A 21,266-nucleotide genomic window follows, 5' to 3' on the forward strand; every position below is an offset into this window, starting at 1 on the left:
AGATTTCCAGAGAACTTTGGCATAGGATGTAGGAAAACAGAGGGAGTCTCTTAGGATGCTAAACTTTTGGTGGGGAGAAGCTGAAAAGATAGCTATTTAGTGAAATTGAGCAGGCTGGGGATAAAAAACAGGATCTCATTTTGTGATACGTATTGGGCAGCTATGTAAACCGAGTTAGTAGATAGTTTCTGTACTCTGCCTTTCATGAAAGTCAGCCCTGAGGATTTAGAAATAGAAAACACATTGACGGTACTGAAAGCCATGGACTTTGTTGGAATGACTGTATGAGTAGCTGAGATTACAGCAGGAAAACAAGTGAACAAAAATAAAACGTGTTTTGTTGTTGTTATTGTTTTGGTGATGAAAAGGTTCATAAAATATATTTGATACTTAAAGTGTAAAGGTTATCATGATGTTCCTCGTTATCCATTCTACCTAGCTATCCTAATAGTATGAATATTTCACTTAGCTATATAGACTTTTGATCTGACTAATTTTGGTGTGTGATGGTTTTAAAAAATATATATATATATATATATTTTAAAAGTGGCAGAAAAGGCCAAGAATGGAGTACCATGTCACTCTAATGTTAAAAGGAAGGAACTAAGGTGTTATACAAGTGACCTCATCCAGAAATTCAAAGTGAAATACTCCAAAATAAAACAAATTAATTTCATTCTTTAAGATGGGTCTCATATATTATTTATATGAAAATATTAAAGATGTGCAGCAGTTTGGAGTGACACACTTCTGTCTAGAGCTTTCAGATAAGGTATCTCAAGCTGAAATAGTGAGGGAGTTGGAGAAGAGAAAGTCAGACAAGGCAGGAGCAAAATGAGGGCAGCGTGTTGTCATCTGGGTTAACAGTGTAATTAATTGTTTCACTTACTGATAGTAGCTCCGATATGGTGAAGACATAGGACTAGTCATTTTAGCTAATAAAATGGAGATCATTGGTAACTTCTGTGAGAGCATGCACCATGGGATGGAGAAGCTTTGGAGAAATAAGAGCACTAGGGAGGTGTGGCCCAAAAACGAGCCATTGAGGGCGAAAACCTAGCTTTACCTTGTGCTGGTGGCAATGATGCAAAGGAGATGCTGTGTTCTTTTCTTAAATTTCCTATTACTTGTCTCCGTTCTGAAAACACTCTGTGTTCACACTCTAAGACCAAACAGTTGGGCTAGTTTTTCAAGGTCATCTTCACAGTCTACATCTCCCAGGCGTGGTTCGATTTCCAAGGTTGCAAGATGGCTTCCATTCTTTTCTGAATGAAACCTTTACCGTGGATGTGAGTAGATCATCTCATTCTGGAATACAGACTTGTGGTTTGAATACCTGGGGGCAGCCTACTTCCATCGTGCTGTGTCTATTTCATTGGCACACTCTTAGAGGTGCCGATATGAAGAGGATTTGAAAATATTCCAAGGGAACATGCTACTGTCCGAACTTCACCCCTCCCACTACCCACTGCAAAGTTTCTGATGTGAATCACGGATCTCTAAGCCTCCTTCGTTCCTTTGTCCAACTATTCCCATGGCAACCTTGTGTCACTGAGACAGTTATTAGAACTACAGCACTGCCAACAATCTAAAACAGACATAGACACATAAGAAAAGGCAGTTTTCCAGGTAGAAATCTAATTTTGCTTGATTGCTTTGTTTTGTTTGTTTTCAAAGCAGGGCAACGCTGTGTAACAGCTTTGGCTGTCCTGAAACTCATTCTCTAGACCTGGCTAACCTCAAACTCACAAAGATCCACCTGCCTCTGCATCCCTACTGCTGGGATTAAAGGCATGTGCCATGACTGCTGGCAGCTGAAATCTGATTATTTTTTGAATAAAATATTTTAAAACTGTATTCAAAGTAAAGAAAGCTAGACGTAGAGAGGTCTTTCCCATCTGCAGGGAGAACATGGCATATAGCATGATTACCTAAAGGGAAAAAGTTGTTTGCTGCTCAGAATGTACTGCTGATAAAGTTATTTGGTTATGAAAGAGAAACATTCTGATGAGCTTTCCCATTTATTAGTGTATGAAAACTCATTTCTGAGAAAAGTGATTTCAAAATCTAAAAGGTCAACTGATAGTCACGGTTAGATATATTCAGCTGGAACAAATTCCTGAGGCAGCATGGCTCTCTACCCACCAGTGAGTCTGTAATAGAAACCAGTGCAGAAGACACTGGACTTCAGAGCTTCCTGGGGTCTCCCAGCAAGGCAGAGGTGTCAAGAAGCCCTTACATTTCATCGTCTTTGAAGACAAACACCCTCTGCTTGTCACTCTGTAGGAAATCAGAAGTATGCTAAACAATCCTGTAAATTTGAAATTACTTACTATTGTGCTGGAGAAAATATCTGATTCAACATTATAGAGGAAAGAAGAAAAGGAAGGAGGAAAAGAGGAGGGAGGGATGAAAAGAGGAGAGAGAGAGAGAGAGAGAGAGAGAGAGAGAGAGAGAGGAGTCTAAGGAAACAGCAACAGCTGGTTGTTTTTGTTTTTTGCTTTTTTTTTTCTTTCCCAGAAACAGCTTGGGACTAGCTACGGTCACAAGATCTCTTGGCAGACCAACTTGATGAGCATAGCAAAGCTGTGAGGAAAAGCCTTCTTTTGCTGCATATATCACCGTGCTATCCTATCGTTGACTAACCTAAATGAGCACATGCATGCCTTCAAAAAATGTGCGAAATTCGCCGATTCCAACAGAGTAAATCGTGCTTCCCCATAGCTTCAGCGTCAAGGAAACATTAAGGACACTCAAAAACCAGAGTGCAAAATATTCAATAAGTTCCTCTTTCACTTCAAATCATTTGGGGATCGGGCAGTCAGGAAAAGACAGGAAAGAAATTCCGGCACAAATTAAAAAACACTTGTAACCTTCTGAGGGTGGCAATGTTAACCTTCAAAAGAAACAAGTTTTAACAGCTTCATGGATCATTTACTCTTTCTTTGAACATTTAATTGATTTCTCCTTAAGCAGAGAGAACAACCTAACTAAAACACATTTCTTTTTTTATTTTTATTTTTGCTCACCTAGCATCTAGCCAACCCTATGGAATATTAGAAAATGTATGTAAATGACTCTTCAGATCTGCAGCAGTAGAGGATGGGCAGTGCTGTGGGCTTCAGCAGCTTTGGAGAGCATGTGTTCTACCTCCCTGCTGGGTGTCGATTCAGTGAATTGATTCATCACTAAATATCAGCGTTGGATTGGATTAGCTGGGATGCTTCATATTTTTAATTATGAAGCATTTTGGTCTAGTCTGGTGTATGTGGTGTGAGTGCGTGTGTAGCATCCAATCAGTTTCTCATCTCAGCGTTTTGCTATATTTCTCCAGTGACTGAAGTAGTTTATTGGCAGTCAGTTTGTAAAATGCACTCTGGAGTTATCTAAAAGTAGAATTCTAGGACGGAAATACATTTCATCGACTTGCCTGCCAGAAAATGTAATTAACACAGATGATATACTATCTTCTAAGCAGATGAAGATTCCGAGGCTGACCTCAGTAAAGATGGCAGTGTACACACAAAATGCACTGCACTGAACTCTCTTCCACTGTGGCTCAAATCTTTTAGTTCTTTGGATATTTTAGTCCCATTTGTATGTGTGAGTGTGCGCATGTCTAGGTTTGTATATGGTATTTTCAAAACGCACCAGTCAATTTCAATATCTTTATGATTTAGATCTGATTGAATTATTGTGTGGGTGACATTACATTCTTACAGGTTACTAAAGGAACTGTTAGAGGTTTTTTTTAACTGCTCCCCAAAATTCAGTATGTAGTTATGCAGCGTATGAAACTGCTTTCGGTCTTTTACTTCTTCCAAAAAGTGCTAAAAGGCTATTCCCGTGTGAGTTCAAGCTGGTACACTCTACTCTGTGTGGCTTTAAAGAAGAGAACTAGATTTCTCACATCTCCAGAAGCTGGCAGACTAAGGTCAGAGGTCAGCATGGCACTCATCTATTGTGAGAACTCTCTTCCTGGACTGCATACTCTGAACTTGTGTTCTTTCTTGGAGCAGACAAAGCTAGATTTCTGGCATCATTTCATTAGGACACTAATCCCATTCAGGATGATGTCACCCTTATGATCTAATTACCTCCTAAAGGACTCACCACCTCTTATATCAATACCCCAAAATGGATTTTGGGCAAGAAAAGTAGGAATTCCCCATCTATTGAATACATTCAGTTCATATATGTTACAGTATCTGTATTATGTTGTACAAAGAGAAACTACAAATCAATAATCCTGCCCATATCTCATTTTGAAATGTATTGTCCAATTCATGTTTGAGGTATTTGTACTTTACACTCAAAAGTTAGACATGTGACCATACAAAGCTAGTCTTGTTTTTGAAAGGTGTTTTCATAGCTGGTCAACATTGTAAAACTAAAAACTGGAAAAATAGTTTATCAATGCACTTTTTATTATCAGTTACTTTATTATAAATGATAGAATTTTATCAGTAGTTGATAATCTAGTTATATTTGTATTTTTCTTCAATAAGGCACTTATATCATTTTTGCTCATATTTATTGTGAATTCTTTTCCTTATGATTTAAAAGCATTTTTAAAAGTACTAAGGGTCCACTTCCTTTATTTGCAGTAGTTCTTTTTTATTCAAACCAACAGTTTATTCTCTGCTCTTTTATGGGTAGGTGACCCTCACTGAGGGAGGAAGAGACATTTTCTTTTTAGGGAATGGTCTCTGATGGGTAGACCATGCTCCAGTGAAGGCCAGACATGCAAGAGTTAATGGGCATTGCACACTGTACTTGACAGTCTTAAAAAAAATCTATATAACTATATAATATTGGGTGGGAAAGGAAATGTGGATAGATCTGAAAAGATTGAGAAGAGGGGTAAATGTGATCAAAATGTATTATATGATATTCTTGGAAAACTAATAAAAATAAGGAAAAAGAAGAAAAGAATTATCTGCTCTTGAAGTACTGCAGTGAAAGCACACCGACTTTCTGTGCATTTGTGGAAGTTTCACTTGCACATGGAGAATAGTCTGATCAAATCATATTTCTTCTGATGTCAATAGTGATAAATTATATTTTGTTAAAAATGTCCCCATTACATCCAGGTTTAATACAATTTCAGACAATTCATTTTTTCTTATACTATGTAATGGCCTGTGTAAATTATTGTCTTCTTGGTCTATCAATTACTAAAAAATAAATAAATCAGAACAAAAACAAATCTATTGAATTGTCTGGAAGCCAAGATTTGTCTTGCTTCCATCAAAATTTAACATTTTTGCTCTGTATATCATCTCTGAAATATATGTCCCCATTTGTCATCTCATCAAGATTTCAAGTTCAGAATTATTTTGAATCCATGACGGGGTCCTAGTTTTGTCAGATATGGCTAACATTTTTCCACCAAGTGTTTGTTTTTTTACTATATAGCAGTTGAGAGCACATTAATTTGTAGAAAATTATAGTTGACTTAATAGTTAATTTCGAGGATGCTCTGGGAAACAAGAGGTTGCAACGGCTTAGAAAAGACAATTACAACCTACTCAGCCTACAGTATTGGGAGCAGGTGTCAGATAAGCAACAGTATCACCTGATCATCAATTGACTTGACCATAAATACCTCCATTACTTGGCCACATAAGGATGTGTGAACACATGCCTTCATCTGCCAAGTGGGGAAAGCAGGGGGCAAACTAACCCTGTAAATCATTTTCTTCTTCACGTAGATCCACATTTCTTTGATTAATGGGAGACCAAGTGCTGATGATCCATCCCCTGAGCTCCTGGAATTCACCTCTGCTCGCTATATTCGCCTGAGATTCCAGCGGATCCGCACCTTGAATGCTGACTTGATGATGTTTGCTCACAAAGACCCCAGAGAAATTGACCCCATTGTCACAAGAAGAGTAAGTATTGGGAATAACCCTGGAGCCTGAATGCCACCAGGCCCATCTTCTTAATAGTCGGTCGAGGATCGAGAGAGAAATTGTTCTGTGATTTGTAGGAACATTTATCATTAGAGACTTTAAAAACCAGAACACTCTCTTTTGTTCAAATTCAAGCCCTATGACTTATTAATTACATGGAATTTATCAAGTCCTCCACTGCTTTTCAACTTTAATTTCCTCTTTTGTAAAATGAGAGCATAATATCTTGTTCATAATTTTCTTAAAACATTGCATTAGTTTCTGTCACTTTAGGTGATCTCTATTTTTATAACTGGCTCTGAGATATACTACTTGTCTAAGTACAGGGATTTTGAAACACTTTTGGCCATAACTCACATGAAGAAATACATTTTATATATTTACCATACATATAACTTATGTTCTTGTGGAAACCACATTCTAATTTAGTAGGTATAGAACAGGGCTAAGCATGTATTATTTTAAAAAGTTCCAGAGCTGTCAATATTGCTGGTGGAAAGACCAGGATATCTCATCAATTATTCTGGTCTCCATTAATAAATCATGGACCACAATTTTTTAAAATAAAAAGCCATGCCATTGGGAAAACGATTCCACAATCTGCTTTTTTTTTTTCTTGAATAAAATTAACAGAAACAAACCAAAGTCTGAAGAGTCTTTTCAACAGATCTTTGACCACCGGAGCTAATGGTGTGTGGTATGTTTTCTTTCAGCACCGAACAAACAGAAATTTGTAAGGCTATTTTGAGAAGGATGATCAGAGCAGTTGCTGTTATTAGTTTTGATTCCTCCCAACTCCTCCCTATGTACTCCCTATGTACTCTGGCCATGAATTTGTATAGTGTCTGTCCACACACATTCAGCTTTAAATTCTAGGGTACAACCTACTCACAAAGAATTGCTATACAGTACACCTGGAGGTATATGTATGAAAAGTATGTGTATAGGGTGAAATCAAACCTAAGGGCAAAACACTTAAATCTAGAGCATGAAGATTAGACTACAGCCACCACCAGACCTACTGATAATGCAATGGCTTGTGCCACAGTTCCTCATCATTCTTCACCTGTTTCCTCTCCTCATGTTACCCTCTCCATCATCACAGAATAACTACCGAATTTTAATTATCTCCACACAACATATGGTAGTTGTCCCAGTGCCTTTTATTTTCCAAACTTGAAGCAATTTTACGTTGTATTACATTTCACCAGATTGTCAATTGTCAATTGCCTTATGCATAAGTCATCATTATTTCTTAACACTGTTTGGATTCTTTGCAGACTGAAAAAAAATCACCTTTAATTTTATTTTTAGAATGAAAAAGCCTGAACAATACTGTTGTGAAATTTATTCTTCTTTGACAAGTACAACAGGGAACATCGCTGAAGAAATTACTGTTCTTTTTATCACCTTTTGCAGGGCTGAGTGGGGATTGTATTATACATATATTATTTGCAATGGCCTAGTACCTGAGCTGTTGGTCAACATATGCATATGCTTTCTGAAAGTGCTCAGGTTCAATGAACACAACCTGCAGATTTAAACATGTGAAAACAGAATATTACATTTCAGCTCTTCATACTCAAAATCAAAGCCATATGTATTTACACTTAAAATACATTTCCTCATTTTAAAAGCATCTACAATAACACTGCCCCAGCTCCTAGTGCAACTATCTCCACTTGTATCTTTATCATTAAGAGTTAAGTAAAGAGAAAAAAATTTTAAGTTACCTAGATTTCTCAACATGTTCCATTAATTCAAAGTCTAGATCAAACAAATATCATAAAATTGGAAAGATATTTATAAGATACTATACGCATATAGCAAAAACAAAAGAAGAATCGAAAGAAAACGCTATAGAATAATAAATGATTTTTAGAACACACAGGTTATATATGTGAGATATTTTATACTCAATGAAGTTGTAATAAGAGGGCTTTCTTTCACTGAATGGGTTATTTGGATACCAAATAATAATGTAAAAAAAAAAACTCTAGTGATTATAAAACATAATACACATTAATTAAAATTTCAATTCCATCTAGCTCTGTAATTATAAATACTTTTTAAATGACTATACTGCAGCTTTGTGCTAATTTCAGATAGAAAAGCAGTTGTAAGAACATTTTAATATAACGAAAAAGCAAGCTTTCGGGACATCAGCCTTTCACTTTGCCCCTTTTTCCCTTTGAAATTCCCTGTGGATAGGATAAGAATTACATTGTTACCAGCACAGTTTCCCTTAAAGGTACTGTTCCATTTCAGATTTATCAAGTAAAACAGGATAATCTGATTCACAAACACTCTGCTTCTCATGATAACAACTAAAGAGGCTGTTTTAGAGAAACTGTGTGAAACAACTTTATGAGGAGTTACTGTCCTAAGCCCCAAGGTCAGAACTGCTGAGCAATGGCTACTCCAGCCTGAACAGTGCAATGCCCATGGGAAAGAAATCCCCACAGTGGACGTGAGACACAACCTGAAAGCCTTCCTTTCAGGGGCAATGAGTGCCAAGCCAGGACTTACTTCACATCGGAAAACACAAGAATGCTTGTAAGGAAGCCAGAAAGGCAAAAGAGAAGTTTTACCTAACTGCCCTAATCCTGCTTTCTGCTCTTCCTGTTCTCCCCTTTCAGCGATGCTGACATTTCTTTCTAATTTTCTTTTTCAGTACTACTACTCCGTCAAGGATATTTCAGTTGGTGGGATGTGTATCTGTTACGGTCATGCCCGGGCTTGTCCGCTTGATCCGGCAACAAATGTATGTATATTTATAGGCCGCTTAGGCAAAATGAAATGCAGCACTGTAAAATGCTTCAAGAGAGGCTTTACTGAAAGGAATTGCTGTGAATGGGTGTCAGGTCCCCACTTAAACGCTTTCACGGGAAGCCTTGCCAGGGTGAAATGGAGCTGGCAGTTAAGATGATAGACTTTGAGTCCAACCGTCATTGCATCAGAAAACAGATTACCTCTCTTCTCCCATAAAGGTTCCAAAGTGGCGTCTGTTTTGACGTCTCTCTAGCAATGACAGTCTGGCGCACGATTTAGCTTTGTGAGAATGCCTGCCATCAATCTACCTGTCCAGTCCTTTAAAATTTTTTAATCAAAAAAAATCAGGCAAAGAAATGAAAATTGTGCACAGAGGTAAGCGTAATAGTGTCCCTGTGACAGGAAGCGACGTCCCTGTGATGTGGGGGAGGGCAATAAGAAATTGGTTAGAAGGGAGTATTCGGATAGGCTCGAAAGCTTTCGTGTAGAACTTTTCATCAACGACAATGAACGTGTTAGGTGAACACAGCCTCAAGATGAATGAGCATGTGTTTCTCTCTTGTCATAAACAAACTGGCAAATTCAGAATCATCAACTGTGCAGCACAGGGAAGAGATAAATTGAATTGGAAAATAAGGGGATGTTTATAAGGCCATGCAGCGTTTTTTTTTTTTTTTGTTTGTTTGTTTTTTTTTGTTTTGTTTTTGTTTGGTTGGTTTTTTTGCATGTACTAAAACTTCACTACAAGTAACGTTATACCCGAAGTTCGTTTTCTAATTAATGACTTGTACATCACATCACAGGCAGATGGCTAATTTTTCAGGACTAGTTTGAGTGTATCTTGTGCGGCGTTATCTATTGAGGTCAGTGATGAACAGTGTTTCCCAAGTAGTGAGAACCCCAAAAGCAGCCTTGGAAAGGCTATGAATAGAGACTAGAACACAGGGCACAGAGATAAAAGCCATAGTAACAGAGATTCTAAACTCTTGCCTTTCCTCGGGACCTAGATGTAAAGTGAAGCCTAGCTTCCTGTTTTGTCACTTCCGAGACTTTGAACAGGGCTTTGAAGTAAGACTTAATATTAGGCATGTGCCACGAGAAGAAAGTACCAGGATATTGAAGAAGCAGAACTCAGTCTTCAACTGGGACTCTCTGGTCTCTTCAGAACCTAAACCCAGTGATTCTAACTACAGCAGGGACCAACCACGCTGGTGCAGATTTGTAGTCTCCCCGGCACTGCCACTGTCTCCTGCACACGATGACCCCGATTTTATACGTTAGTGTTTTCCTACACCCACCTTTCAGAGACAGCCCCTCTTCTGTGGTTCTATGCAACACTCAGAAATATGCCCCTCTCCCTTTGCGGCTAGAAATCGCGCTGTGAGTGTGAGCACAATACCTGCGGGGAGAGCTGCGACCGCTGCTGCCCGGGATTCCATCAGAAGCCGTGGAGAGCTGGGACTTTCCTTACCAGGACTGAGTGTGAAGGTATGCTTCTGACCTGACAGGACACCTGTGTCGTTCTCCTAGCTGGGGACACAGAGGACATCATTGAGAGCTAATGTTGGCTAGGCAAACTCATATTCCAGCTATATATTTTAGCCAAAACCATAGCTAGTAAATTTGTCAACCAATTGTCTTACTACCTCAGCTTTCTTGGGTTTTCATCTTAAATTTCTAAATATTTATCAAATGCTGCTAACTTACCATAAATGTAAGGATTATGAAAACAGAGAAGAAAATTCTATACACAGTTTGCCATCAAGAAGAACTCAATATTTAGACACCAACATAAAAATCATGAAGACACACATAAACACACATAACCATATCCAAAACATACAACAAACAGAAACACACATTAAAAACAAATGTGCATACGTAAAAACACACAAACCTGAAAATGCACAAAACCATTACAAACACACATATAAATATACAACAAAGAAACACATGCACATAAAACACAGACACAGAAACACAAAGAAATACAAAGCAACATATAAGCTCAAAGATACAAAAACATACACAACCACTAACAAATGCATATAAGAGCACACACAAACAAAAGCACTCAAGCACACTCATAGACAGGAACACAACAAGAAACAGGCACACAAACATATAAGCATATGCAAACAGAAACAGGCAGCATGAAAACAGAAACAACCGGAAACCCACACACATAAACAGAAATGTAAGTAAGCAGAAAGTGAAGCCTAGAGCCTATGGAGATAACTTCTAAACAGAGATATTTGCAGAGTCTGAATTAGCACTCTCAGTCCAGATAATCTCTTACACCCCCAAAATAGCCTTTAAACACCCATCGCCTCATACGAGAGCCCAGTCAAAGGTGAGAGATTAACTTCACGCTAGAACCAGGCTATTCATAGAGAATGGAAGGATTTATGAATCACACTTAGCATGCACAATGCTTGTGCACAGTGGCTAGGAAAGATAGTGGAAGGTGATACGGAGGCCAAGAACTGAAACTTTGTGGGCACAAATCTCACTCTTAAAATTGACATTTAAAATTGCGTGAATTCATGGGATTTCATGTGTCAGTTACATATACACTTTGCATAGTGTTCAATCTTAAATTGTTATCAGTTCTTAGTGGTAAAAACATCAAGCCCCCTTCTGCTGTGAACAGGGCAGCACATCATTTTGTAGAAAGCATTATAATTCTGTGAGTGGGACAACAGAAGCTGTTTCTTCTATTTAACTGTAAGTTAGTAAGCAGTGACCGACCTTTGCCCATCTCTCCCTCCCACCCCCTCTTGCCCGTTACTATTAATCAACATTCTATGTCTAAATTTAATGAACTCACACAGACTACATTAAACATGTTAAGTGAGGCCATGCTGTATTTGCCTCTTGGTGCCTGGTTTATTACATTTAACATAACATAACCCAGTTCCATTCATTTGATGGCAAGCAGAATATTTCATCCTCTGTCTTAATAGTAGTCCATTGTGCGCACATTCCACATTTCTATTCTTCAGTAGACAGACATTGTGGGAAAGCAGTTCAAGACTGGAGTCATGCAAGGATTCTCAATGCTTTTGAAAAATCAAGATGAGAGTCTTGTGACTTCAGGGTCTTCAAAACACAGAATTGTTCTTGGAATGTGTATTCATGCTCCTCCTCGATGGAGTGAATAGGAGTAAATTTACTTCAGCTGGTTTTTTTGTTTGTTTGTTATGGAAAAACATGTTTTTGCCATATGCAGTTTGTCTCTATGAATACATTTCTTACATGAATCTTCTTAACACTCAGAGTATAAATTGTCAGATGCTCTGAATAATGTTGGCTACTGCATGAGACTTTAGTCTCATTTTTAGGTCCTACTCTCTCAGTTTCATGATGCCAACGAGAACAGTAAATTGTCATTAGATTGATTCCACGTATCGACTACCCTAAAGAGTGCTTCGGTAAATGTGTGTGTGGGGGGGAGTTATAGCTTTGGCATACTGATTATCAATAGTCAAATAATTTAAATGTAGAATCTTCATAGCAACACTACTATAGGACTAGTTATAATAAAATGGCATCTGTGGTGATTATTAGCACACACTATGCTATAGCTTTTGATGAACCATGAGCACCAAGAGAAAAAGAAAAGTAGCGAATAGTATGTCAAAGAGAGTGCTTACTCTGAATGATTATCTTAGAGTTAAGATGAATGCCTGTTTCTCTTTAGGGAAATGACTAAAAAGTCACTTCCTGAGTTTAGAGACTAATTTAATCAAGTAGTCCACCCAAGTGACCTGAATTCTAGATATGTAAACTATTTATTTTTATTTATATGCATTGGTGTTTTGCCTGCATGTATGTCTGTGTGTGGGTGTTGGATCCTGTAGTTACAGACAGTTGTGAGTTGCCATGTGGGTGCTGAGAATTGAACATGGGTCCTCTGGAAGAGCAGTCAGTGCTCATAACTTCTGAGTCATCCCTCCAGCTCCTGTGACCTGAATTCTAGAGAATTCTGTTTCTTAGATTTTCTTAAGGCAAAAAATGATCTCAATATATGCTTTTGCAGAACTGTAGACTCACACTGTCAGTAAGACAAATTCAGCTGAATTCCTATTAATATTTCAGTGAGCCAGCCTAAACCAGATATTTTAAGTTCAAAGTGTAGATAAGGTTTCCAAAGCAAGCTTGCTATCAAGTAAGAAATATAACCCTATATGTTGAATATAGACAAATTCAGCTTATGTTTATTTTGGCTCATATGATGGATGTGGTAAGACTTTAAGACAATTGAGTAAAATATTCTACAATCATAGAGCACACTCCTTTTGAGATTTTTGTTGCTACACATATACCATTTCTTGAATATCTTTGATACATGTCTATTATTAGTGGACACAGACAGAGACTTAACTGTCACTGAATGCTCAGACACCACTGTAGATCCACTGTTGGTTTTCAGCTTTTCTCAGTCATCCCTGTTCTTGTAAGACCCATTTGTTCTTATGTAATTTTAAAATGTTGGTATTTTAAGTCTTTTTTCTTCTTATAAGGCAGAGGGGAAGGTGCGTTTCCATACTCTGAAAATAAAGATATTTCGAAGTCCATAAATTAAAAATGGGTATCTTAATCATAAGTTAGCTAAGCAACCCAGCTTGACTTATAAAGCTAAACAGAAAATGTCTCCTTTCTAAGTTTAATATTTAGGAAATTATCTTATGATAGGAAAACTCTCTATATAAGACATGATCAGTTTTTTATTAATTTCAGTTTAATTTGGATTTTTATCGATCTAGTTTCTTTAAAGCAAACTTATCTCTGAATAGTGACAAATTTTCGTTCTCTCGCAAAGGCTTTATTTAAAGCATATGTCAAGGACTTCCTGTGGAGTGGAAAGTTGCTGCTGACAGAGTAGAAAATGGCTCATTGGGAGCAGACACCATCCCTGTCCTCTGAAGCCATCCACCTAGAGGGAGGCACAGTACCATTGTTGTGGATAGGCAGATAGAGGGTTTTGGTTGCAGAGAATGTGAGGACTGCCACTCAAGCACCAAACATTAGCCCACATTTTACATCCATTCTAAATACTGGTAGATAATTCTGTACTACATTGCATATTTAGCTCTATGCTGACAGGTGGAATTTTCACTATTCCTTAAAATATATATTTAAAGGAGGATGTTTAAATACTTGTGTGCCTTTTCTTAAACACATAAAGTTATTTACAATGCATGGAGAGTTAATTTCTATGTATTCCCTAAAATAAAGCTCAAAACTCTACAAATATATTGAAATTATTATATTCTAAATCCAAAGTCAGCAGGTTGGAGAAGGCTTTTTCCACAACCATGACAAAGAGATATTCTTACTATATTAGGAGATCTTATATGTCAGTTAGAAAGATAATAATGCTGTTATGCAAACAACAAAAACTGACATTCACAATTCAGACAAAAAAAGATGATTCTTAAGATGAAGACACAGCAACTAAGATGATAAAAATCTTGTTTGATTTGTCAGTGTATGCATCCATCCTCCTAACAAATACCTGAATGCCTGATAGAGCTAATAATCGTATTAATAAGATACAATATTAGTAAGGTTATGGGGGATGACTTTGATCATGTCTATTGGGTAGAGAGTCATCTAACATAACATCATGGAATGGCCATTTTGTCAATATATTAAAATTCAAGTTGACACACCTTTAGTCTAAAATAGAAATTACACTTCCAATAATTTAGCTCAGAGGTGGTATCTGTAGATAGGCCATATTACAATAATTAATTTTTGCATTATTTTAGTCATTATTACTAATATATTTCTTATAACATGCCTCTCTAGAATTCTCTTAAATATTTTGCGTTTACAAAACAAATGAAAGAAGTAAGTTATAAAATGGCAGCAAAATATTCCTGAAAGTGTCTCAACACAGAAAGGAGTTTAGCTTCACGGATGAGAATCTAGCTCTCAACCTTATTCAAGGACCCCAGTATATGTGCACTGTTGCTTAAGGAGAAACTTCCTGACAACTTGTCATTAACAAGGTTGATACCCATGCTGCTATTGACAGAACAGTATGGTTAGTAAGGTCAGACAGTTCAGAAGACTATGTACATACACAAAACAGCTGTGTACATACATAGTGTGTGTGTCCTCTGATACACAAACACAAATCAATGAAAGAAAAGATAACCAAATCTATAGGAGGAAGGAGACAAATATTGCTCCTCAATTGTAGGAAGGCAGCTTGTTTGTTTCTTGCTGCTCAGCCCCTAAATAATCACATATAAACCATATTATTTGCAATACTGTTTGGCCAATAGCTTAAGCGTATTTCTGGCTAACTCATACCTTAAATTAACCCATCTCCATTAATCTGTGTATCGCCAAGAGGCTGTGGCTAACTGGGTAAAATTCCAGCATCTGTCTCCAGCGGGGCTACATGGCTTCTTTCTGACTCTGCTTTCTTTCTCCCAGCATACAGAAGGGAATCCCACATCACCTGATTCTTAACCTCATAAAAATTCTATATATATTTCAAAACCTTACCAAGTCTTTTCTGGGAAAAGTGATTTTTCCTCCACTGTCTTGAATTCCTATAATGCAACATGAAAAATATAAAGAGGGTGCAGAGCAAGACAAATCAGTTGAACTTATTTAAAAGGCATTATGGTAATCATGTTGCATGTATCATCCCCTTTGATGCTTTTAAAACCTTCCTGTCTGCTAATGACTATTGCCTGTCTCAAGAATAATGTGGAAACTGAGTCTCAGTGAAAGGAGGGCATTACTTATATCACATGACTGCTAATCAAGGGCAAGAACATCCAATCCAAACTACCTGGGGCTCTCATTCTGTCTTGATACCTACCATGTAAATCTCTCATTGAATGTGGAGGACTGTACCAGCAATTTGGAATACAGATTGCTGAATCTCACTCCAGAACAGAGTCCAATACCAAGGAAGATACCTTGTATGCAATTTCCCCTGTCTCTGACTTGGTTTAGTGATTTTTGAAGAGGATTTTATCATAATCGAAATCAATAGTAGCAAATATAAAATAACTAGCAGAGAATCTTGCCTATCGAAAAGTTTTATTTGTTATTAATGATGAAAATGGGACTAATTAACTCCTCCCTGCCCATTTTACCCATTGGATATAGTGCAGAGTGTCACCCAGGGGCATTATTAATCATAGATGACATGATTGTTAATCATTCAGTGTTCTGTTCAATAATTTATCTGTCATAATGGAGTATAGACTGAACTATATGAAATTGTATTGGCATTTTCCCCTTCAGTTGAATTTATAGATGTTAATTATTCAAAAATCCCTTACAAGAATGCATTTATTGGCATATATGTAATAAGTACAAATGCTTTTAATAAGGACTTGCGTGTCCATACTATATGGATAATGAAATATTTTTAAATATATTTAAACCATGAAGCTAGTACTTACTGCTTTTTATTTTGACTGTAGCATGCAATTGTCATGGAAAAGCTGAAGAATGCTATTATGATGAAAATGTTGCCAAAAGAAATCTGAGTTTAAACATACACGGAAAGTACATCGGAGGGGGTGTGTGCATCAACTGCACACAAAACACGGCTGGGATAAATTGTGAGACATGTATTGATGGATTCTTCAGACCAAAAGGGGTAAAGTATATCTTTCTTTTATTAAGCTTTATTTTTGATTTTTCATAGGAGTTATGTATCTCAAACTGACATAACAGCATCTCTAAAACATTGCACTTTGCCTTTTAAAAGGTGACTGAGGACTTTTCTTACCTGAAAGTGTGTTGTACCTGTTTAAGGATGTAGTATGCTATGTCAGAGCGGCTCCAGAAGAGTCTCCTTTGACTTCCTCAAATTGGAATACATTGCAGCAAAAGTGTCTTTTGATCTCAGAAAATTCATACGTTTACCTTTCAGTAAATGTTCCACAACAACAGCAACAAAAACTAGAACCGGACAGTGCTCGTTCATTTCTATCTTCATTTTCCTATCATAAATTTGAAGATTTATTCTTGGAATGTGTACTGATAACTGCTCATTTAAAAGAACTAATGATATTCCTTTGCATGAGCATAGAAAGTAATTCTAGCCATTCGCCCATCAATGGATATTGAGGTGACATTCAGATTCTGATTATTTCCTACAAACAAGTCTACATATGTCATATTGTAGTCTTTTTTTAACTTATCTTCTGGATATATACTTCAGAATGAAATATTTATCTCATAAAACAAGTCTCTATTAAAATTTATGAGAAATCTCTATATTGTTATGAAATAATCAAGACATTTTACATGCTCACCAAAAATTTTTTATCTTTATGAGTTCCATGTATCCACTGATATTTATAGTTGACAACGTTTTTGGATTTTTTTTGTCATTCAGATGACTTGAAACTATAGCATTATATTATTTTTTAACTCAAGTGCCTATTGGCCACTTGTGTATCTTCTATCATGAAACATTTGCTCAAATAAAGATATTATTCTTTTTCAATTTAGAAAGTTTCTATTTTTAATTTTTAAATAATATTTTGAGCAATTTTTGTATTTGCCATGAAATAATGATTTAGACTAACATTTAATTATTTAGAAATCATATTTTGGGGCAGTGGTGGCGCACATCTTTAATCCCAGCACTCAGGAGGCAGAGGCAGGTGGATCTCTGTGAGTTCGAGGCCAGCCTGGTCTACAAGAGCTAGTTCCAGGACAGGCTCCAAAAATACAGAGAAACCTTGTCTCAAAAAACAGAAAACAAACAAACAAAAGTAGTCATATTACATTGCCACACAATGCGCCTCAGTTTTTTCAGCCCACATTCTAGGTTCACTAATATCAGTACACTTGAAGTCAAGCAATGCGGGTTCACCCACTTTATACTGCTTTTGGAACAAGGCTCTCTTTTCAGTAGCTTATTTGCATTTCCACAAAAAATTAAAATTATTTCTTTTACTTTTTGAGGTTATAATTATACCATTTCCCACTTTCTGTTCTTTCCTCTAAGCTCTCCCATGTTCCCCAACTCACCCTTTTGGTTTTTAAAATTCATGGCCTCTTTTTTCACTAATTTTTGTGGTGGTGGTGGTGGTGTGTGTGTGTGTGGTCTATATAATGTTACTATATGTATATGTTTTCAGACTGGTCAAGAAAACACTAGGTGGTTACCATAAAATTTTACAATCATTTTCTCAAATAAGATAATATTGTTTGCTATTTACTTAGAATCTATGCATAAGAATGAGAGAAAGAATATCATATTAATATTGAGTTATTTTATGAACATATCATATCTCTTTGTACTTCTCAAAACTTAACAGTAATTTTGAAATAAAGATAGTACATATGCTTGGTTAAGTTTAAATGAGCCTTTTGTTTGTATTTTTGTGTCCTAATAGTAATTAAATGGTTAAGTAAAATTTTTTTCCAATTCTTTCATTTCATGATTAAGAAAAAATTAATACTGAGTTTGTCATCTGTACCTATGAAAAATTCATTTGTTTGTTCCAGGATTCTTATAGTATGCTTTAAAATTGCACACATGGATCTTGTCTCCAAATAAAGTCAGGATCACTCTTTACTTTGAAATATTTATGCTGATGTTAAATAGGATGGTGAGAGCTGACAGTTTTATTTTGTTCTCACTTTAAATATAAACATAATAATTCACTATTGAGCACAGTAAAAGTTATGGGATTTTTATGGGTGCCTTTTATCAGATTCAGCAACTTTTCTGCTCATCCCAGGTACCTGAGAATTTTTATAATAAAAAAAATGCTGAAGCATTTTGTCAAATGCTTTTCTGAATCTATTAAAATAAATATATGTATTTTCACTTTGTGTGTTAAAGTGGTTAGCCTGTATTTATTTGCAGAATATGAAGACAATTTTGAAGTTATGTATTAAATATGGTTTATTTATTAAAAATATTATAATTTCATGCATGGGATGATTTTATTTAGTTAAGGAGTTTTGTTTTGCTGTATAAGGAATTTGGGACTTTAACGTTTTTACAATATCTTTGTCAGTCATTTGCAATATAGGTTACTACTCTCAAACCAAAGAACTAGGAATTGCTTTCTTTTCCTCAGATTAAAAAAAATGATTATGTACAATGGAAATTAGATCTCTTCCAAACATTTAATACAATTTAGAATTTCCCAGCGAGATAACCAAGCTTTTAATTTTTTACTTTTCATGATTGGTTGGAATAAAATTTGATATTAATTTTTTAAATTAGATATATAGCTAAACCTAATAGGTTTCATATTTCTATGTTATTTTGTGTATGACAGAGTCTCTTAATGGAGCTATTATCACATTGAAATTACCTAGCCAGACATGCAAATATTGAAATTACAGACAACCCTCATTGATCATGCTGATGCATCTTATTTTTCAGAGTAGTTTTATTTTCTTCCAATCAGTCAAACTTTTACTATAAAAATTGTGTTTGTGTGTTGACTATCCCCTATTCCTTTTAAGGCCTACAGCATTTTCTGGGTGTGGTACCATCATCTGTTGAATTTCATTAGTCCTTATGAAACCACATCTGACATTTGTTTCTTGTTCCCACTGTGTGTAATCCTTCTTAATTCATTTCCTGGTATAAAGATGTGACTGTGTGAATTTGAGCCAGGGTTTCACCAAATAGTTTAGGATAGACTGAAACTGACTTTGCAGTCCAGTCAAGTTCATCTCTCTCGGGGTTCAGTCTCCAGAGCTCTGGCATCTTGAGCTTGTCCCAATGCCACTGCCTTCTAGATACCTCTTTTAGGTTTGCTTCTCTCAACAATTGTTCTACATTTTGGAAAACCGCCCTACCTATCAGATTAAGTGCATCGTCTGTGTATGCTCCTTTGTGATAGGAGATGAAGGAAGAGAAAAGATACAGGGTAGGAGGAGGTTGAGAGAGACAGAAACAACATTGTGCAGCCCTGCACTTTACCACTGGTCAGTTCACACAAAATAGAGTCCCCATCGTCAGCACACAGCGGTGTGTTGTCAAGATTCCTCCTTGCTTATCTTGCATGGTTCACTGAGCTTCTCATAGCAACCGACTTTGATTTTGATCCAAATTCAGAATATTTTAGGGTACTCATTTTGTTTTGTTGAGCCCAAGTGGTGGCTAAACTTACAGTTGAGGATGCTTACGATACTCCTGCCTCCAACTCCCAAATGCTGAGATCTCGAGACCTGATGGGCTATTATTTATTAACTGTATTATTTGGTCTATGTTTTCTTTTTTCTTTCTGAGACTAACTACCTGTGTGATGAGGGGCTTAATGGTTCTCTTCAGGTTACTGAGGTCTTTATTACCTTTTATTTCTTTTCCATTTTTTAGATTCAATATAGTGTTTCTTTATCTGACATCATGCCATTGGGTTAACCACACCACTATTCATAATCTAAATTAAACACATCAGATGAACTTGAAAACTTGAGATTTTGTTTTTTCAGCTGTCTGGAGTTTTTCTTTTCCCGCCTTTCTCATATTTGTAAAGTTTTTCAGTTGAAATTATTCACGCATCCCTCATAAACACCATTCTATTAATTATGAGACACATCCACAGTTCATGCATTTCCTCCTTGTGTGTTAATTTCAATCCTGGGTCTCCATGGGGTCTATTTTTATCGACTTCTCTTTCATAAATGATGATTACATTTTTCTGTTTTTCTCGTGCCTACAAACACACATTCTTACAGTGTGTTTGTGGTGATAAAGTACAAACCTCCTGGATCCCATTTTCTTCCTTTGAATATTTTGAATGCATCCTAAGTAGAGTAAACTTGCTGGAGCATAGAGTGGAGGACGAGAGCATTTGATGCTAGAGAGACGGCTGATGGGAAGCTCATGGTGCTTAACTTACATTTCTAAGTTCTTTTAAAACCTGTCTAGTTGGTGCAAAGCACTGAAAACTCTACTCAAGTTTCTTTCTTTTCTATTTAGTTCTTTCCACTGAACTTCTTGGCATCCTGTGAATAATTGTTTTATGCAGAATCAATCAGTTAAAACTGTGAGCAGATGTTAATACACAGGTGTAGATATCCACCCCTCCACAGCATCTCTCCAGTAGATTTTTTCATTCTGTTCTCCAAACATCAGCTTTTGTTTTGAAAATTATATTATTATTATTGTTGTTGTTGTTGTTGTTGTTGTTGTTGTTGTTGTTGTTTGATTTTCAAGATAGGGTTTCCCTGTGTAGCCTTGGCTGTCCTGGAACTCATTTAGTAGACCGGCTTTGTTTTGAACTCACAGAGATCCGCCTGTCTCAGCTTTCCAAGTGCTGGGATTAAAGGTGTGTGCCACCACAGCCCAGCTCAAACATCAAATTTTTATAGTTCATGACTGCTTTTTATTATGCTCAAAGTGATCAAGTAATTAATTCTCACACTTCCCCTAAATTCACATTTTCACCTGATGGTATGTCAGACCAAGGTACATTATCATAATCATAACTGATAACTGGGTTTAATTTCTTTTACAAGTGACACAGTTAAAAAAATAAACAACTTTTGTAATTATTGCAAAAAAATGTTTATATTTAAAAAAGAATTTTTTAAAATGTGAAAATTTTACAAACA

At 36.4% G+C, this 21,266-nt stretch overlaps 1 protein-coding gene across 1 annotated transcript in view; it reads left to right on the forward strand.

Moving 5' to 3' along the window:
- The window catches only part of Lama2 (laminin subunit alpha 2), a 586,091-nt gene that overhangs the window by 224,041 nt on the left and 340,784 nt on the right, over positions 1-21,266 (forward strand). Inside the window, exons 5-8 of the mRNA XM_050138074.1 lie at positions 5,715-5,894; positions 8,590-8,679; positions 10,058-10,175; positions 16,148-16,326. Coding sequence (XP_049994031.1) covers positions 5,715-5,894; positions 8,590-8,679; positions 10,058-10,175; positions 16,148-16,326 — 567 coding nt within the window. The remainder of the gene's footprint in view (positions 1-5,714; positions 5,895-8,589; positions 8,680-10,057; positions 10,176-16,147; positions 16,327-21,266) is intronic.

Source organism: Alexandromys fortis, unplaced genomic scaffold (assembly GCF_014885135.2).
Source record: "Alexandromys fortis isolate MF-2015 unplaced genomic scaffold, M_Fortis_MF-2015_v1.1 scaffold_14, whole genome shotgun sequence".
In the NCBI taxonomy this organism is placed as follows: Eukaryota; Metazoa; Chordata; class Mammalia; order Rodentia; family Cricetidae; genus Alexandromys; species Alexandromys fortis.